At 42.2% G+C, this 19,398-nt stretch overlaps 1 protein-coding gene across 1 annotated transcript in view; it reads left to right on the top strand.

Moving 5' to 3' along the window:
* The first annotated feature begins 3,322 nt into the window (after positions 1-3,322).
* The window catches only part of LOC124788834 (UDP-glucosyltransferase 2-like), a 99,900-nt gene continuing 83,824 nt past the window's right edge, over positions 3,323-19,398 (top strand). The window contains exons 1-2 of the mRNA XM_047256116.1: positions 3,323-3,499; positions 18,726-18,907. Of these exons, the coding sequence (XP_047112072.1) occupies positions 3,323-3,499; positions 18,726-18,907 (359 nt within the window). The remainder of the gene's footprint in view (positions 3,500-18,725; positions 18,908-19,398) is intronic.

Here is a 19,398-nt window from a genome sequence, read left to right as displayed (position 1 = left end):
TGAGAGAGCACTTGGTAGAGCACTTGCCCGTGAAAGGCAAGGTCCTGAGTTCTAGTCTCGGTCTGGCACACAGTTTGAATCTGCCAGGAAGTTTCATATCAGCGCACACTCCGCTGCAAAGTGAAAAATCTCATTGTGGAAACACACCCCAGGCTGTGGCTAAGCCATGTCTCCGCAATATCCTTTCTTCCAGGACTGCTAGTTCTGCAAGGTATGCAGGAGGGCTTCTGTGAAGTTTGGAAGGTAGGAGACGAGGTACTGGCGGAATTGAGGCTGTGAGGACGGTTCGTGAATCGTGCTTGGGTAGCTCAGTTGATAGAGCACTTGCCCGTGAAAGGTAAGATCACGAGTTCGAGTCTCGGTCCGGCACACAGCTTTAGTCTGCCAGAAAGTTTCACTGCGCAACAGTAATTGAACCATAGGCACTACACGGATCGCAATGCCGCCTAACAGTCAATAAAAGAAGTGAACAAGAAGAACTGGAGAAGAAAGAAAGGAAAATGTTTAGAAAAGTTTGAGGACCACGAAAGAACAAAGATGAGAACTGAACGTAGAGGAGAAACTAAGATCTTTACAGAAAGATAGAAAAGTTCACAGACACAATAAGGTAGAGGAGATTAAATCTTTACGACCGTATTTACAGAATGAGTGACATGGGCTAGCGAAGATAATTTTCAATTTCGTTTCTAAATTAAAAAATACCACAGTACAGCTCGAAGAGACAATTGTTGCAGAAGACAGTACACTGAACAGGAAAAATTTCAGGCCTCTGATCAGTACTACGAAATTTTCTGTCCAACAACAAACACCGCAACCTAGCAGGGTGATGTCATAAATGGACATGGTCCATCAGCCAACGCACAAAGAAGTTATGGGAAGATAAGAACGGTCTATACTTGATTAAATTCTTAGTAATAGAAAAGAACAGTGTAATAATGACAAGCGATTACGACTGCAGAAAGATTATGTACATATCACGCCCATAGTGCCCAATTTTGTATGCCCAGATCAGAAAGGCCAAACTCATATGAAGAAGAATTTTCAAGAGGACGTGCAATAAATGGGGCCCGATGATGGCTCTACGATCGCACGAATGGACGAGGGTACGGGACCATGCAGTGTGAGTACAGCGTGTAACTGCCGCTACGTTGTCGGCATGGGCTTGACGGAGCATGCGGTTTCGCCCACAGTGTTGGCTTGATGCAGAAGCGCCGCAACAAATGTGAACCTGTCTTTGTCGACTTTAGCTTTCATCGCCCAGAAACAACAGTTGTCACAGAATTTAATAGAGCCATGAAGCTCACCAGGGAATTTTCGATTGTAAAATGTGGTTCAGTTATGCCTCACAGTTGCTCGATGTGGCTGTGGTGACTTTAAAATCCAAATGTAATAGCATGGTAGTTTGGTGTGTCATTGGGTAGAGAATGCGACCTCTAGTTCTACGTTTTGAGGAAAATCCGAAAAAAATCGCTACATAATGGAAGTTTAAGAGCTGATCGTCGTGTCCTTTCATCAAGAATTTACACTGCCGAACTTCAGTAGATTAATGCTCAGATATCTGTTGTGTGTAATGTACAAGACTTTTTTAGTGAGACGATGGGTACTGCAGCTTGCATGATCTGCTCGTTCGCCTGACGTGCTGCCTATCGGTCTTGGACGTAATTCGTGGTCAGTTTGCTCGTCAGTGTTTTGCAGTAATCATTGTTCACTCGTATGGAAACAAAATGGCGGGAGAGTCCGCTATGCGATTGACTTTATGTCATGACTTTTGAAGATTCCATACGCAACTCACAAAGTCAGAGGCCATATACGTTAATCTGAGAGAAGATTATGACCACAGACCTATCATCGACATAAACTCGTCTAGGCGATAACAGCGTTATCTGGCGAGGAATGACTGCTAGTCAGACACACGCACGGTGCATGTAGTATCAGCGAACGTGCTGTCCCTGTTTTAGAATGAGAAAGGCGCGCTATGTACGTATCTGAGCTTGACCGAGGGCAGATGGTGATGGTCCAGAGGCCCAGCACGAGCGTTTCGGAAACCACACGACTCGTCGAGTGTTCGAGAAGAGCTGTGGTGAGTGTCTTCAGCAAGTGACGATACCAAGGTGAAACCACGTCCAGACGTTGTGGGGTTGGGAGGCCACCCCTCACTAAAGATATCGGACGTCATAGCCTGGGGAGACTGGTAAAACACGACAGGCGGTGATCTCTCGCGGAACTAACATCGGACTTCAATGCTGGGCAGTGTACAAGTGTGTCTGAACACACAGTGCACCGAGCACTCCTAGCGGTGGGCCTCCGTATCCGACGACCCATGCATGTGCCAACATTAGCACCACAACATCGACAACCACGGCTGAAATGGGCACGTGACCATCGGCGCTGGACGTTGGCGCAGTGGCAGAGCGTTGCAGGTCTGATGAATCCCGATTCCTTCCTCATCATGCACATGGGAGAGTGCGAATCCATCGATCGTCTTCCAGGGGAACAGCCCCTAGACATCTGTGTTGTAGGTCAGACACAAGCTGGCCATGGCTCCATTATGCTTTGAAAAACATTCACGTGGGCATCCATGTGTCCAGTGGAGTTCGTGCAAGACACCATGACGGCCAGATAGTATCGCGCACTGGTTACAGACTATGTACATCTTTCATGGTGATCACGCCTTCTGACGGCAGTGGCATTTTTCAACAAGATAACGCGCCGTGTAACAAGGCCAGGAGTGTGATTGAGTGGTTCGAGGAAGACAGTGGCGAGTTCCAATTGATGTGCTGGCCCCGACTCGCCGGCCTCGAACCCGGTCGAACACATCTAGGATGTGATTGAAACGTGTCTGAGCTATCGGCCCCCTCCTCAGAATTGACGGGTGTTAGGTGACTTGTATTTGCAAATGTGGTGCCAAATCTCTCCAGTGACCTACCAAGGCCTTAGTGTTTCCATTCCATGACGCGTCGCCGCTGTTATTGGTGAGACAGCTTTAAGCTGAAGCACACCGCTCCACACCATATCTGAACGAAGCTGTTTGTGATGGGGTAACACGGAATGGTGGCGCCTTCTGTACCTAGTCGCGGAGTTACCTTCTCTACTTTTAGCGATTATTTATATTTATGACATCTTAATTCTTGATATAATGCCATGTTCCTTTACGTCTGATAAAACAAGCCCCTTTCAGTCACACGGGGTTGCAGTTGTCATTAATATTAGTTCTTTCCGTTATCACTGCTGTTACAGGAATGCTCTGCTGTGAAACAGCTCCTGACCAATGGGTGTGACATTGATGTATTTCGTTGACTTCAGGAGAAACCTGTGAACCAACATGAGGACGTCGGTGCTGTGGGCGATGTTACTGTTTGCTGGTGTCTCGCAGTGCGCACGAATTCTTGGAATCAATCCAACGAGGTCCATTAGTCACCAAACGCCGTTCTTAGCTATTATGGCAGCACTTGCTGAAAAGGGTCATCAAGTTACTGTGGTAACAACACATCCTTTGAAGGTACGTGAACTTCAAGCACATTTGTTTCTTGGTAGTAAGGAGTGAAGGAAGCAAGATTAGATCTTAAGCCCCATGGATATAGAGGTCATTAGAGAAAGAGCACAAGCTCGGATTACGGAAGGATGGGAATGGAAATCGACCATATCCTTTTCAGTGGAACCATCAGAGCATTTTCTCTAAGTTATTTACAGAATTCACAGAAATCCAATTCTGGATGACCGGATGGGGATCTCAACCGTAGCCCTCTCGAAGCGATTCCAGCATGTTAACCAAATGAGACTTCGGCATGCTAACCACTGCCCTCACTCTCTCGGTTTTCTTGGAATCGCCAAACGCATAAGCTCATTATAAACATTACCACTTCCACAGAACTCTGAGTTGAGGTAGATAATTACGGTAGAGGCCACGGAAAAGTAAATTCCATGTTAGTGTGGGGCGAAAAAGGTTAGAATAGTTTTAACTAGCTTAGCGCCTGCTGCTTCGCCCTCGCAGACTGTATGGTCTGCACAGATTTTTTTGTTTTTCTGAAATCGAATGTTTACTTTGTTCACAAACTGCAACGCCTTCTACACGTCTCCCACATTATTAAGGCCATAGAAGTATGGTCTTTTCATAATGTATTTCTGACCAAATAGCGAGTCTGATAGCTGAAGTCCAAGGTTTTTGTTAATAAGGCCTTTTGAGTTGCTGTGGTGATATTTCCTTAGGAACTTTCATCCCCGAATACATATTTCTTTATACCTAATTGTAAAGTGAAATACGAATTACCATATACTTAACTTTACATTCCTGTAATGCAACGAAATGGTTTCCTAAGGATTTTTATTCCCTGTTTCACACCCTTAGGGGTTGAATTTCCAAAAACAGTAAAACACTTAATTTATTTTTAATTTTAATTTTTAATAGATTAGATTGGGAGGAAAATGCTTTCATAACGAGATAGTGTCATAAATCTTTACGTCCCCTATTTCACTGCAGTAAGGGGTTGTTGTTGTTGTTGTGGTCTTCAGTCCTGAGACTGGTTTGACGCAGCTCTCCATGCTACTCTATCCTGTGCAAGCATCTTTATCTCCCAGTACTTACTGCAACGTACGTCCTTCTGAATCTGCTTAGTGTATTCATCTCTTGGTCTCTCTCTATGATTTTTACCCTCCACACTGCCCTCCAATGCTAAATTTGTGATCCCTTGATGCCTCAGAACATGTCCTACCTACCGGTCCCTTCTTCTTGTCAAGTTGTGCCACAAACTCCTCTTCTCCCTAATTCTATTCAATACCTCCACATTAGTTATGTGATCTACCCATCTAGTCTTCAGCGTAAGGGGTTAAATTTCGAAAACAATGAAACACGTATTTTTTAAATAACGGAGAAGTCAAATACCAATTTTCATAGATGTACCTTTACAACAGCTTTCGTAGTTCTTTAATAACGATTCATTGAGAAAAGAAACTGATAGAGAGGAAGGTAGACTTTCACCCACTATTTTACCTCTTTAGTGGTTGAATTTTCCAAACTGCGAAAATAGTTATTTTTTATTTGGAAATTAAGAAACCATACACCAATCTTCGTAGTTCTAGTTTCAAAATTGCCTTAGTAGCGACATACTTTCGAAAAGCTTTTCGTGACACATTTCATCCCTTTAGCAGAGGAATTTCGAACAATTCCTTCTTAAACGATGCCTACAGCATAATATCTACACCCTCTCCAAATTTCAGGTATCTGTTCTTAGCAGTTTTTGGGGGACTATGATGAGTGAGGGAATCAGTCTGGTTCTATTTCACCCCCTGACGGGTTGAGGTTGAAGAACAGTGAAACAAGTTCTTTTTATTTCCAACCAAGAAACCAAACTCAAACTTTCGTAGATTTAGCTTTTAAATGCTTTCATAATGAAGGATTCTGTAAAAATTTCATTCCCGACTTCATCCGCTTGGGAGTTGAATTTACAAAAACACTGAAACACGTATGTTATCATTTGTGACCGAGAAGTCAAATACCATTTTTCATAGACGAAGCTTCAAAAATGTTTTAGTATTTCTTTTTAACCATTTATTTTAAGAGAGAACTTTCACCCACCATTTCACCCTAATTGCGCTTAAATTTCTAAAACTGCTGAAACACGGATTTCTTTATTTCTAATCGAGAAATCAAATACCAATCTTCGTAGGCCTTCCTTCAAAATTGTTTTAAGCAAAAACTTCCACAAAACCTTTCATTGTCTATTTCTCCCCATGAGGGATGGGATTTCAAGAAGTCCCTTCTTAAACGACGACAGCAGTATAAGGTGCATACTCACTCCTAATTTCAAGTTTATATCCCTAGCGGTTTGGTCTGTGCGATAGTGAGTCTGTAAGTCAGAACTTTGCGTATATACATATTGCACTCAAGAACAAGAACTTCTAGCAGCGAAACTATCGGTAATAGATATCGTTATTTCTAAATCAGCCTAAAAGCAAATTGAAGCCGACAGTGAAAACTTTAATTATCTTTGTGTAGTAACACCAACTGTTGTATCAGATTCGAGGTAATTACCATTGTTTCTCTTAAGATATTACTTGTCCTACATATGTTCATGACTCTGTGTCTAAGTGGTAACTATCAGACAAGAAACAGAATGTTTTAGGGTTAAATTCAAAGTAAGTATTTTTTCTCATATCTTTTTCGACATCCAATAACGATTTATCTAATAGAATAATATAAAGCTGTATCATGATTAATATCCATGTTGAACTGTAGATCCTCCTGCGACTAGGTTACTTGATTCAAACGTCAGGCAAAGGCAGCGACGAACGACCATCAGCAGGACCACCTTGAGTAAAGAACTGTGCTATCCAAACCAGTTTTTGGAGTCGAGTGCAGATTTAGTCACGTATACACTAGACCGAAGGCGGCTTTGCGATGCGCCAACGGATACAGGGTAGTTATACTCCACACAGTACTGAAAAGGATATATTATACTTACAAACTACATCAAAGTCATATTGAAATCACAGTTTCTTGTCAAAAAATGATAAACAGTGTAACAATTCCTACATAAATATTAGTCCAGTGTTGCTAAATGTCTTTTGGAAAATGTCAACCTAGCGGATGCATGACAGGGACGTTCCTGCTATACCTCTGCTGAAAATAACCAAAATATGAGCAGCCAACATTTGTAACTGAGTAGTTCAAATATATTTGTTCTGCATGTAAAATAACAAACGACCGTTTTTTCTGTAAGTATGGAGCTATTGCCTTGGTGGAACGACAATTTGTCACTTACTTTTTCCTTCCTCGGTTTTTCTTTCAAGCGTTATCACATTCACACACTCCTAAGGGGTATGCAGTCTGATGAAGAATTCGCGCACTCGGACTTCGCAGAACGATTATTCACGTACTAACAATACAAAAATGTTTCTCAAAAAATTTCGTCCTGCGCATATTTCGGGCAGTAAATGGACGTTAAACACTGGCAATCTGGCAACACTGTAATCTACGCCAACTATCTTTGTTAGGTTATAGCAAATGTACTGTGCAGTTGGTGCAGTGGATAATTCTTTGGGTACCGTGCAGGAGATCGAGGGTTCGATTTTGTGCCGAGGCGTATTTGTTTTTATTCGCTGAAAGTAGTCTGAATGGTATGGTATCTGGCGTCTTAATCGTTATACAGCGATTGCAGAGAGTCTTCTATAAAACATTTGCAGGTATGTTCCAGGAATACCCGAAGTCGAAGAATAATCGTTTTCATTGGTCAGCCTTTAAAGAAACCAATTGCACGCTGTGGACGCGCATCGCTCCTCACCATAGCATCTACTAGATTCCAAACTTGTTTCTGTATACCCTCCCCCAATCGTTCCCTCGATTAATACCAACTGTTTTTATTGCTCCGTTCTGGTCCATTACATTTCGTTAGGATCTTAGGTCACCAGAAGGGGTGGCAACGTACTTTGCAAATGATTTCGATGGGAGTACAACGTGCAAAAGGATTCTTTAAAAGCTGACCAATGAAAACAGTTGCACTCTCATCTCTGTGTTCATGGTACGTAACTGCAAATGTTTTGCAGAAGACCTACTGTAATCGCTGTATGACGCTTAAGACACAAATAAGCCTCGACCCAGAATCGAACCCTGGACCTCTTGCATGCTAACCAAAACGGTATCCACTGTATAAATTGCACAGCGGTTATATCGTCTCCTGACGAAGATACTTGGCGTACATGTGATTCCGGGTTGCCGGATTGCCAATCTTTAACTCTCATTTACCACCGGAAATATCCGCAGGACGAAATTTTGTGACAGACCTTTTTATACTGCCACTATGCGAGGTATCGCGCTGCGAAGGCCGAGTGCGCAAATTTTCTTCATCCTGTATAACATTCCATCAGAATTTCTAAAATCTTTGGGGGAAGTGGCAACAAAACGATTACTCACCTTGGTCTGCAGAATGTTTGGTGATACACCATCTGACTTTCCAAAAATGTCATCCATACTATTCTGAGGTTTGCAGGAGCTGATGAGTGCGAAAATTATCACACAATCGGCGTAACAGCTGCAAGAATAATGTACAAAAGAATAGAAAAGAAAGTTGATGTGTTAAATGACGATCAGCTAGGCTTACGAAACGTAAAAGCACCAGAGGGGAAGTTCTACGTTGCGGTTGATAATGGAAGCAAGGTTAAAGAAAAATCGAAATGCTTCATAGGGTTTGTCGACTTGGAAAAAGCATTCGCCGATATAAAATGGTGCAAGATGTTCGTAACTCTGGGGAAAATAGGGGTAAGCTATAGGGCAAGACGGTTATTCAATATTTATATAATAAAAGTAAGTGTACAGTGTGCGTGCCGCTAAAACTGAGAAACGAGTCCCGGTACAATTAAGGGAGTTATATTATGTGATAGCCCGCTATCCCCAATTCATGAAGAAGACTCCCGTTTTTCCTGAACGGTGTGCTTTTGAAGATATGAGGACTGGGAAGTTCCGCCCTCCAGAAATTTCTAGAACATTCGAGAATTTTGAAACACATTCCAGAACATTCGAGAGTATTCTAGACCATTCCACAACGTTACAGACTGTTCAGGAATGTTCCACAATTATCTGAGATGTTCTGGAATGTTCGGGAAGATCGCAGGTTATTGTGGAACATTCCAGAACACTGTCCAATGTTGTGGAATGTTCTGTAACATTGTGAACAATTCGAAGCGTTTCTGGTATATCACTTAAAATCCGGAAAGGGGTAAGAATCGCCTGCCTCTTATTGCGGTGACTGGGACGACGTGAAGAGAGAATAGAGGACGAAGGGATGGGCAGATAGGAAGGAAGAAGGGAGATGGAATTAAAGAGGGGAGAAGGAGATAGACAGAGAATGGGGCCGTGGAGGAAGTTAACACAGAAATGGAGTGGTGGATATGGAAAGAGAGAGGTGGGATGAATAGAGACGGGAAGGAGGAGAGGTGGATACAGAGAGATGGGATGAGTAGAGAGTGGTGGGAGGAGGACGTGGATAGAGAGAGAGGGGGGGGGGAGCAGGAGGAGATGGGCAGAAAGACGAAGCAAAGGGACTTGGCAGAGAGACGGAGGGCAAAGGATATGGACAAGGAAGAGATGGACAGAGAGAGGAAGGAGGAGGGGGTGGACTAATAGAAGGGTAGAAGAAATAATTATCCATGCAACGCCGGGTTGCTCAACTAATATACAACATATACAAGAACCAAGAAGGAACAAAAAAAATGGTTCAAATGGCTCTGAGCACTATGGGACTTAACTTCTAAGGTCATCAGTCCCCTAGAACTTAGAACTACTTAAACCTAACTAACCTAAGGACATCGCACACAGCCATGCCCGAGGCAGGATTCGAACCTGCGAGCGTAGCGGTCGCGCGGTTCCAGACTGTAGCGCCTTTAACCGCTTGGCCACCCCGGCTGGCCAAGAAGGAACAATAAGAACGAAGTGCTCGGGTAAAAAGGATGTAAGGCAGTGATATAGTCTTTCACCCCTACTGTTCAATCTATACATCGGAGAAATAATTATGGAAATAAAAGAGAGGTTCAAGAGTGGAATTAAAATTCAAGATGAAAGGATATTGATGATAAGATTTCGCTGATGGCATTGCTATTCTCAGTGAAAGTAAAGAAGAATTACGGGATCTGCTGAAGAGAATCAATAGTCTAATGAGTACAAAATATGGATTGAGAGTAAATGGAAGAAAGAAGAAAGTAAAGGGAAGTATCAGAAACGGGAACAGCGAGAAACTTAACGTCAGGATTGGTGGTAACGAAGTAAATGAAGTTAAGGAATTCTGCTATGCAAGCAGCAAGATAACCCATCACAGATGGAGCAAGGAGGACATAAAAAGCAGGCTATCACCAGGAAAAAGGGAGTTCCTGGCCAAGAGAAATGTACCAGTCTCAAACATAGGACTGTATTTCTGAAAATGTACTTTTGGAGTACAGCATTCTATAGTAGTGAAACATGGACTGTGAGAAAACCGAAAAAGAAGAGAAACGAAGGATTTGAAATGTGGGGTCACAGAAGAATGCTGAAAATTAGGTGGACTGATTAGGTTCGTAATGGGAGGTTCTCTGCAGAATCGGCGAGGAAAGGAAAATATGGAAAACATTGGCAAGAAGAATGTACAGTAAGGTAGGACCAGGGAATGATTTTCACGGTACTAGAGGGAGCTGTACAGGGTAAAAGGTGTAGCGGAAAACAGAGATTGAAATATACCTAGCAAATAATTGAGAACGTAGGTTTCAACTGCTACTCTGAGATGAAAAGTTTGATACAGGAGAGGACTTTGTGGCGGGTCGCATCAAACCAGTCAGAAAACTGATGAGACAAAAAACAGATTCCTATATATGAACCGTTTCCTTCTGATAGCCACTTATTTTCTCAGTACTGTCATACTCAGACATTTTAGATTAATTACATACTCCAACTCAGATATAATTGACAGATATTCATGATAGTTTGTAGTGTAAGTGAATGATCTTGCATATGGCATTTTGTTTAATGGTATTTTCGTTTTCACCCTTACAGCATTTTCATTGTTCATCGACGAGTAATCACAAGGTTAAACGACTAAGAGTTATTTGAATCAGTGACAAACACTGCCGTAACTTTTACTGACGGCAAGTTCCAGCCACGTGTAACATTAAATGTCAACTATCAGAGTACTCTCTTGACAGGAAACTGCCGTAATTCTTTTAAGTCAATTATGTTTCAGTTATACATGGTCAAACTGCAAATTCAGGAGGAATCTGGTAGCAAAATAACACACGGTGAGTGGAACAAGGGACTAATGATATCAAAAGATTCTACCTGTTCCTGGAATTTAGTTGTTGCTAACACGTTTTTGCCCATCAATGTCTTTATAATTTCCCGCACAGGCTACTTTCTCGTAATGCCAGACAGTAGCTTCAGCAACTCAACAATTTTCAGAGAAAGGAATCTTTGATGTTCTTCATCCAGTCACAAAAAAAAAGAAAAAGAAATTCCGCAACATAATTTGAAGGTAGCTGGTTTGATATTGTTTTAGCGTAGGTTTTGGGTGGGCTGGAGTTAAGTCTCCACGCTGTCCAGGTGTAGGCTCAAATTTACAAAGAATTTATCACACATTAGGTATACTTCTTTACAAAAGAGAAATCAGTCACGCTAACAAGAGTAATAACAAGCTACCTTCTGTAAAATGGTACACTGTAGATCAATCAATATGGCTTTCACATTGGAGGAAAGCAGAATGCCGCAACACAACAACCACACACGCCTATCCACGGACCTTTCATGTGTAACATTTCTGACGACATGATACATCCCGTGCGTTTCACTTTACATTATATTACATCACTCTACCGATCCTGATACATCCTGTGCGTTTCACTTGACATTATATTGCATCACTTTACCGATCCAAATACAGACAGTCGGTCGCTAAAGGACACACACAGTACTCCTCTTTTAGTCTGCAGCCCCGGTCTGCGTCTCCATTGGATTCGCTGTCCTCGCGCCTGGGAAAAGTCACCGACCATCCTATGGGGGTTGTTCTGTTATCACAGGGGTAAAGCCCCGTCTTGACTGTTAGTCAGGTTCCGTAGACAGCTCCTTGGCATACTAGCTTGGAGAGGACTTCCCATTCTTGACTCCCCGCCAGCCGATTGCCTCCCAACTGCTCTGTGGACAACCACGGGAGTGTATGAACGACATCCTCACTGTCACCGGACTGAAGTCCACCACGCACCCATCGCGGTCCATGGTCCGACAGCTGTGTCTGGCTCTCCCGCTGGTCAGTTACAGTCTACAGTTTGGTTATGGTCAGCCCAAGACCCCTGCTCCCGTCACACGCTGCTCAGAGTGGCACCAGAAGCGTCAGAAACGCCCCCGACCGAGAGATATCCAAGTACCAGCGCGAGAGCATTGCTAACGCTGTCGGCCGGGTGAAGGAAGGAACAAAGACTGCGGCGAATTGTAAATTAAGGGTAGATCTGATTGTATGTAAGTGCTCAAATTTTATTGATCTCATTAATTCTTAAAGTGACACATAATTAGGAGGTGATCCGCAGTGTACAAGTCTGTCATCATTATCATTATCATCTTGAACCGTTTCCATCCCCAGGCTGGGTCTGTATGGAACGTCAGCCTCGCCTTCTAGACCTGTTTTCCCACCATCTTTTTGTGGTCACTCTGGTCCAGTCATCGCCTCTTTTGTCAGCACACCCTTCCACACCTTTCACCCATCTATACACTGGTTTTCCTCTTCGTAGTTTCTTTCTTTGACTATTTACCTTCGCCTCCCATTCCTCATCTCCCTTTGTTTTTCCTATCCTACTTCTGAGGAATTGCATTTCACGTGCCTGTAATCTGGTTAAATCTCTTTTCTTCATTAGCCATGTTTAAGATGAATAGGTCAGTATTGGGATGTGGTAACTTAGATATATTACTTCTTTGTATTTTTGTGCGACACCTTTGCTTCAATCCAGGCTCCTACTAATTCACAGGAGTATTTATGTCTATCTGCCACTTGCCCTAATATCATCCTCATTCCTTCCATTTTCCTCTGTCACACTTCCTAGGTACTTGGCACTTTCCACCTTCTTCAATTGTTCAACTCCAGTACTTACTGCGCTAGTTCTATTTTTCTTTCTAGTTGCGATAAGGGTCTCACATTTCTTTACATACATTTTCATTCTACGCTGTCTCATAATTTCTGCCCGAGCATCCAGCTGTTGCTGAATCTCCTCCTCCTTGTTCTCCATATCATCAAGTCATCTGCGAACACCATTCCTTTCATCTTGTCTTCTCCAGTTTTTTCTGCCACTTTAGCTATTACTGATCCACGACCACAATGAAGACGAGAACTGACAATGTACGTGTCTGCTGAAACCAATCCGCCCTTTCATTACCCACTTTCACACAACCTAGGCTTCCACAGTACGTCTCCTTTCTGCTTGTTGTGTTTCATCCCTTCTTATTTAGTGCTTCTCAGACCTTTCTTCTCAGACGATATCAAATGCCTTTTGTACATCGAGAAAGGCCATCACCATGTCCTCTCTGAATTTGTAGTGGCGTTCCTGGAGTTGCCTCACTGCAAATATGAGATCAAAGTTGACCTTACAGGTCTGATACCATGCTGTTCGTCCCTCAACCTGTTCTCGCCCTCGTTCGGGTTATACTCTCCAGGATCTTTTCATATAACGTGGTACAGTTTGGCGTCAGTGTGACTCACCTATATTTTCTACAATCCTTCCTACTTCCTTTCTTGAAAATAGGGGCAATTACTGCCTTTTTCCAATCTTCTGGTGTCTTCCTCTCATTTCACACCGCCTGCATCACAGATGCAGTCACTGTTTCCCAAAACTCCCTGAAACACCTGGTGCCATTCCCCTTTCATCTTGTCCAGTTCCGTTTCCGTATCTTTTCATGCCAGGTCCTTAACCCCCCTCCCCCCACCCCCTCTCCCCAAGAGACAATCTCTACTTCCTTTAATCCATTATTCTCATCTACAAATCCGTTCGGATTTAATGAGACCTGAAAGTAATCTATTACAAATTCTATAACTTGAATGCTGAACGTTTAAGCTGTTTTGCCGCATCGCTGTCCATTGAAGTTTCAACACCATGAAAACGTTAGGCGCTTCAGTCTGGAACCGCGCGACCGCTACGGTCGCAGGTTCGAATCCTGCCTCGGGCATGGATGTGTGTGATGTCCTTAGATTAGTTAGGTTTAATTAGTTCTAAGTTCTAGGGGACTGATAACCTGACATGTTAAGTCCCGTAGTACTCAGAGCCATTTTTTAGTCACGAGCTAGGTTGGTCTGCTGCAAGGCACGTACCGACACGGTAGGTATGGTGAGATCTGGGAGACCACAGAATGTCAGCAAGGCGACACCGGCTACGGCTCTTCACGATGCTGCTGCAGAGGGAGGCGTGCCGACGGTGGTGCGCCTAACGACGACACTGGAACCATGTCGTCTTTTCAGAAACTGTGAGGGACGGGAAAAACCCACCGTGGTTCAACAACAAAGTTAGGAAACTACTGCGAAAGCAAAGAGAGCTTCACTGCAAGTTTAAACGCAGCCAAAACCTCTCAGACAAACAGAAGCTAAACGATGTCAACGTCAGCGTAAGGAGGGCTTTGCGTGAAGTGTTCAGTGAATTCTACAGTAAAATTCTATGTACCGACTTGACAGAAAATCCTAGGAAGTTCTGGTCTTACGTTAAATCAATAAGTGGCTCGAAACAGCATATCCAGACACTCCGGGATGATGATGGCATTGAAACAGAGGATGACATGTGTAAAGCTGAAATACTAAACACCTTTTTTCAAAGCTGTTTCACAGAGGAAGATCGCACTGCAGTTCCTTCTCTAAATCCTCCCACAAACGAAATAATGGCTGACATCGAAATAAGTGTGCAAGGAATAGAAAAGCAACTGATATCGCTCAACAGAGGAAAGTGCACTGGACGTGACGGGATCTACACAGAGTACGCGAAAGAACTTACCCCGCAGGGAGGCTTTCAGACAGTCGTTCTCCCCGCGAACCTTACGCGACTGGAACAGAAAAGGGAGGTAATGACAGTGGCACGCAAAGTGCCCTCCGCCACACACCGTTGGGTGGCTTGCGGAGTATAAATGTAGATGTAGCTGTAGATGTGGGTTGTTTACAGTGTTAGTTCTAGCTGTAGTTGACTGCGTTGAAGCAGCTTGTAAGGCAGGAATTAAATCATTCTCGGAACTTTTTGTACAGATGGAGTATGAGATTATTCCACTTTTTTTTGAGTCATCAGTCTTCTGACTGGTCTGATGCGGCCAGCCACTAATCCCGCTCCTGTGCCAATCTTTTCCTCTTAGAGTAAAAATTACTACATAAGTCTTCAATTACTTGCTGTATGTATTCGAATCTCTATTCCTCTACAATTTTCACAGCTCTTTACAGCGCCATGAAACGTATTCACTGATGTCTTAAGAGACGTCCTGTCATCCGGTTCCTTCTTCTCCTCAATATTTTTCGTATATTCCTTTCCTCGTCTATTCTGTGTAGAATCTCCTCATTCCTTACATTATCAGTACACTTAAAATTGAACGTTCTCCCATAGCACTGCATCTGAAATGCTTCTATTTTGTTCCATCCAGGTTCCCCACTATGCTCCAAACGTACATTATCAGAAATTTCTCCCTCAAATTAAGGCCTATGTTTGATACTAGTAAACTTTGTTTGGTCAGAAATGCCCTATTTCGAGTGCTCGTTTGCTTTTTATGCCCTCCTTGATCCGCCCGTTATGGGTTGTTTTGCTGCCTACAGCAGGATTCCTTAACTTCATCTACTTCGTACTCACCAGTTCTGATGCGAAGTTTCTCACTGTTCTCATTTCTGCTACTTTTCATTAATTTCGCCTTTCTTCGATTTTCTCTCAAACCATATTCTCTACTGATTAGACTGTTCATTTCACTGAACAGATGCTTCACCTCCACAGAGGATAGCAATGTCATTAAGGAATTTTATCACTAATATTGTTTCAGCCTAAATTTTAATCCCACTTTTGATCCTTTCTCTTATCTCCGTAATTGTTTGTTGGATTTATAGCCTGAATAGTAGGGATGGAAGACTACATCCCTGTCTTACACCAATCGGAGCAATTCCTTCTTGGTCTTCTAGTGTTATTGTTCCTTCTTGTTCCTTATACATATTGCATATTGCCTATCTTTCCCTATATGTTGCCACTTTTTTCTCAGAAATTCGAACACCTTGCACCATTTTACATTGTCGAACGCTTTTTCCAGGTCGTCAAATCCTATGAACGTGTATTGATTTTTCTTTAGTCTTGCTTCCACTGTCAACCGCAACGTCAGCACAGCCTCTCTAGGGCCTTAACCTTTCCTAAAGCCAAACTGATCGTCATCTAATACATCCTCAGTTTGCTTTTCCATTATTCTGTATATTAATCTTTCAGCAACTAGGATGCATGTCCTGCTAAGATGACTGTGCCATTATTCTCGCACTTGTCGACTCAAGCTATCTTCGGAAATGTGTGGATGTTTTTCCAGAAGGTCTGAAGGTATATTGCCAGTGTCATACATTCTGCACACCAACGTATGTAGCAGTTTTTTGCCACTCCCTAATTCAGATGGTGTGTTATCTACCACTTCTACCTAATTTATATCTTAAAACTTTTAAGCTCTTTTAAATTCTGATTCTAATACTGGATCTCCTATCTCTTTCCTGTCGACTTCTGTTTCCTCTTCACCAGACAAGTTTTCCCTTTCAAAGATGCCTTCCATGTACTGCTTCCTCCTACCTGTTCTCTCCTCTGTATTTAACAGTGAATTTTCCATTGCTCTCTTAATGTTACAGCTCTTGCTTTTAATTTGACAGAAGGTTGTTTTGACTTTTCTACGTGCTGAGTCAGTTCTTCTGACAACGATTCCTTTATTGATTTCTTCTAATTTTTCATGCAGCTATTTCGCTTAAGCTTCCCATCACTTCAAGTTCATGTCACCCGTAAGTGATATGCAGTTCTGTATTCCTGAGTTCCCCTAGACATTGTTGTACTTCCTTCTTTCGTCGATCAGCTGAAGTATTGCTTCTGTCACTCAGGTTTTTTGCAGTTACTCTCCTTGTACCTATGGTTTTCTTCCGAACTTCTGTGGTTGACGTTTTCAGAGATGTCCGTTACACTTATACGATACTGTATTGAGTAACATCAACTGTACTGAGCTATTCCTTGTCGCAGTATTTATACTCTAAGAGAACTTCAAGCGCATCTCTTCATTCCTTAGTACATCCCTATAACAGTTGTTTGCTCAGTGATTCTTCCTGACTGGTCTCTTAAACTTCAGCGGGTTCTTCATTATTACTTACTTGTGATCTGATTATATATGTACTCCTGGGTACACCTTACAACCAAATATCTCACTTCGGAATGACTGCCCGACCGTGACGTACTCTAACTGGTATATTCCTGTATTCTCAGCCTTTTCCAGGTATACCGCCTCCTCTTGTGATTTTTGAACAGGGTATTCGTTACTACCAGTTGAAATTTATTGTAGAACTCAATTTATCCTTCTCCTATCTCATTCCTACTACCAAACCCACATTCTTCCATAACACTTCCTTCTGTTCCTTCTTCTACAAACTCATTTCAGTCCCCCATAACTATTAGATTTTCATCTTCCTTTATGCGCTGAATTATCCTTTCAGAATTCTCATATACCTTCTATGCCTCTTCATCTTCTGCTTGCGACGTCGGGATGTGTAACTGTTGTTGTCGGTGTTGGTTGGCTACCGTTTCTGATGAGAAACTGAAGTGTTCACAGTAACTCACTCTCTGATACCATTTCCTGCTGCTGTTGATGTTACTCAATACTCATCTCACCAGTAATCCTAATCGTCTTTCCATTTCTCTTCAGTGACCTACGCTGTATCCATAATAAGCCTTACCGTTTCGCTTTCCAGATTTTCCAAGTTCCCTACCACGTTCAAACTTCTGACATTCGATGCCCGGACTCGTAGAATGTTATTGTTTCTTTGGTTATTCAATCTTTTTTCTTAAAGTCACCTCCCCTTGTCAGTCCTCTCTGAGAGATCCGAATGGGGGACTAGATGGGAAACGTTTGGCAGTGGGGAGATCGCCATGACACTTTCTCAGTTGCAAGTCACATGTCCTGTGGATACACATTATATGTAATTAATACACTGGTTTCCATTGACCTCTACATCCTCATTCCTTTGATCGTTGCTGATTCTTCCTCCTTTCAGTGGTAGTTTCGTACCCTGAGACTGTCCTGAAGCCCTGTCTTCTCTTCCGCCCTCTTTGACAAGACCGTTGACATAATGAGGGTACTTTCTTGTGCGGGTAGTCTTTGGCCGCCATTGGTGATGATTTTTACTCAAAATTTAAACCGAACTTAGGCCGGGAACATTTTGGTTACTAGTCAAAGACCACCCTAGACTACGGGTGAACCATGTGATAACCAAAATTTTTTACGTCCAAGTATTGATGCGAGTTTACCGAGTCCAGTTATGACTCATTAGTATTGTACTAATAATAGCGTAAGATTCTGCGTTTTGTGACGCACTTAATTTTAAATTTCTGAATATGTTAAGTAAGTTTCTAATCCGTGTACCACTCCGAATTCCTCACAAGATCTTCCTGAAGAATTGTCCCGTCTTTTCCAGGTAATACTTATTTATGGCTAATTCCATCATCAACAAAAAATCTGAGGTGCTTCTTGATAATGAATGGCAGGTTGTTAATATAGAATATGAACAGTCCCGGTACAGTTTCCTAAGTTAAACCCTTTTTTTGTGTAATCTCGTGGATGGACGCGTCCATACCCTCAGTGTAGGGCGGGTCGAAATATTATGACGAATATTATGAATGGTCAGGGAGTCATCATATTATAATAACTCAAAATAACTTTAAAATACCAGCTGATGATATCTCACACTCTGCTTCTTTATGTTTCATCGTTGTTTGATATCTACGATGTAGCACCTCTATGAAAGAAGCGCGTTCACATTAGTTACGTATTTGTTATGATGGACGTCGGAGCTGTAAAAATAAATCTGGCAATCGCCCCATGGTGAATCGTTTGCCTTTCTTCGCCTTCGAAGTAGAATCGGCTCATAATTATTGCAATAAACCGTAAGAGACTTTATGCTACCCGTTGTAATGTATTAAAGTGTAACACAATAGGTATTTAAATATAACAGCATAATGAACACAAGAGATTTACAGAGACGTATTTTCCGTTGCAGGTACCACCAAAAGGTTTAACTCAAATCGACGTAGCACCTTTGATCCCCATGGGCGAAACGAAGGAACAATTTGAGGACATCGCTGAAGTTACTAATAAAGAACTTCAGGAATCAATATTACCATGGAGCGAACACATATGTGATACTACTTTAGTCTATCCAGAAATACAACAACTTTTGAGGTAAGTGCACTTGATTTTCGTAACTTTGCTAAATATTTACATGTACACTATATCAGCTGACTTATACTAATCCTTCGTGTACAAATCGTACAAAATATCTGGATTACCACCCTGGACGTCAGTACACATAGAACTAGAGGTGTATCATTCACTGAAAAGAGCCGTCTCAAAGTCTCATTCACTTTCGACCATTCTTTCGTTGAACAATGATACAAAGTATGTAGCTCTTTTGTAATCTTTGTAAAATGTATTACGTTAAATTACCTAATATCGTTCTAGAAATCTGAAATAATAATGAATTTCCCTAAAGGTGGACAGACACAACACCATAAAACCTAATATTAGTATCTCCTATAATTGTGACTGTCAGCTCATTTAAAAAGGCCAGTTCATCTTTGTAACAGTATATGGTTGAGCTGTGTAAGCATTCACTTGAGCACGAACAACTGCTACAATTCCGCACTGCATTGATAATGACCTGACACAGTTCG

This window comes from Schistocerca piceifrons, chromosome 3 (assembly GCF_021461385.2).
Source record: "Schistocerca piceifrons isolate TAMUIC-IGC-003096 chromosome 3, iqSchPice1.1, whole genome shotgun sequence".
Taxonomy (NCBI): Eukaryota; Metazoa; Arthropoda; class Insecta; order Orthoptera; family Acrididae; genus Schistocerca; species Schistocerca piceifrons.
This window is presented reverse-complemented; position numbering and strand designations above follow the sequence as displayed.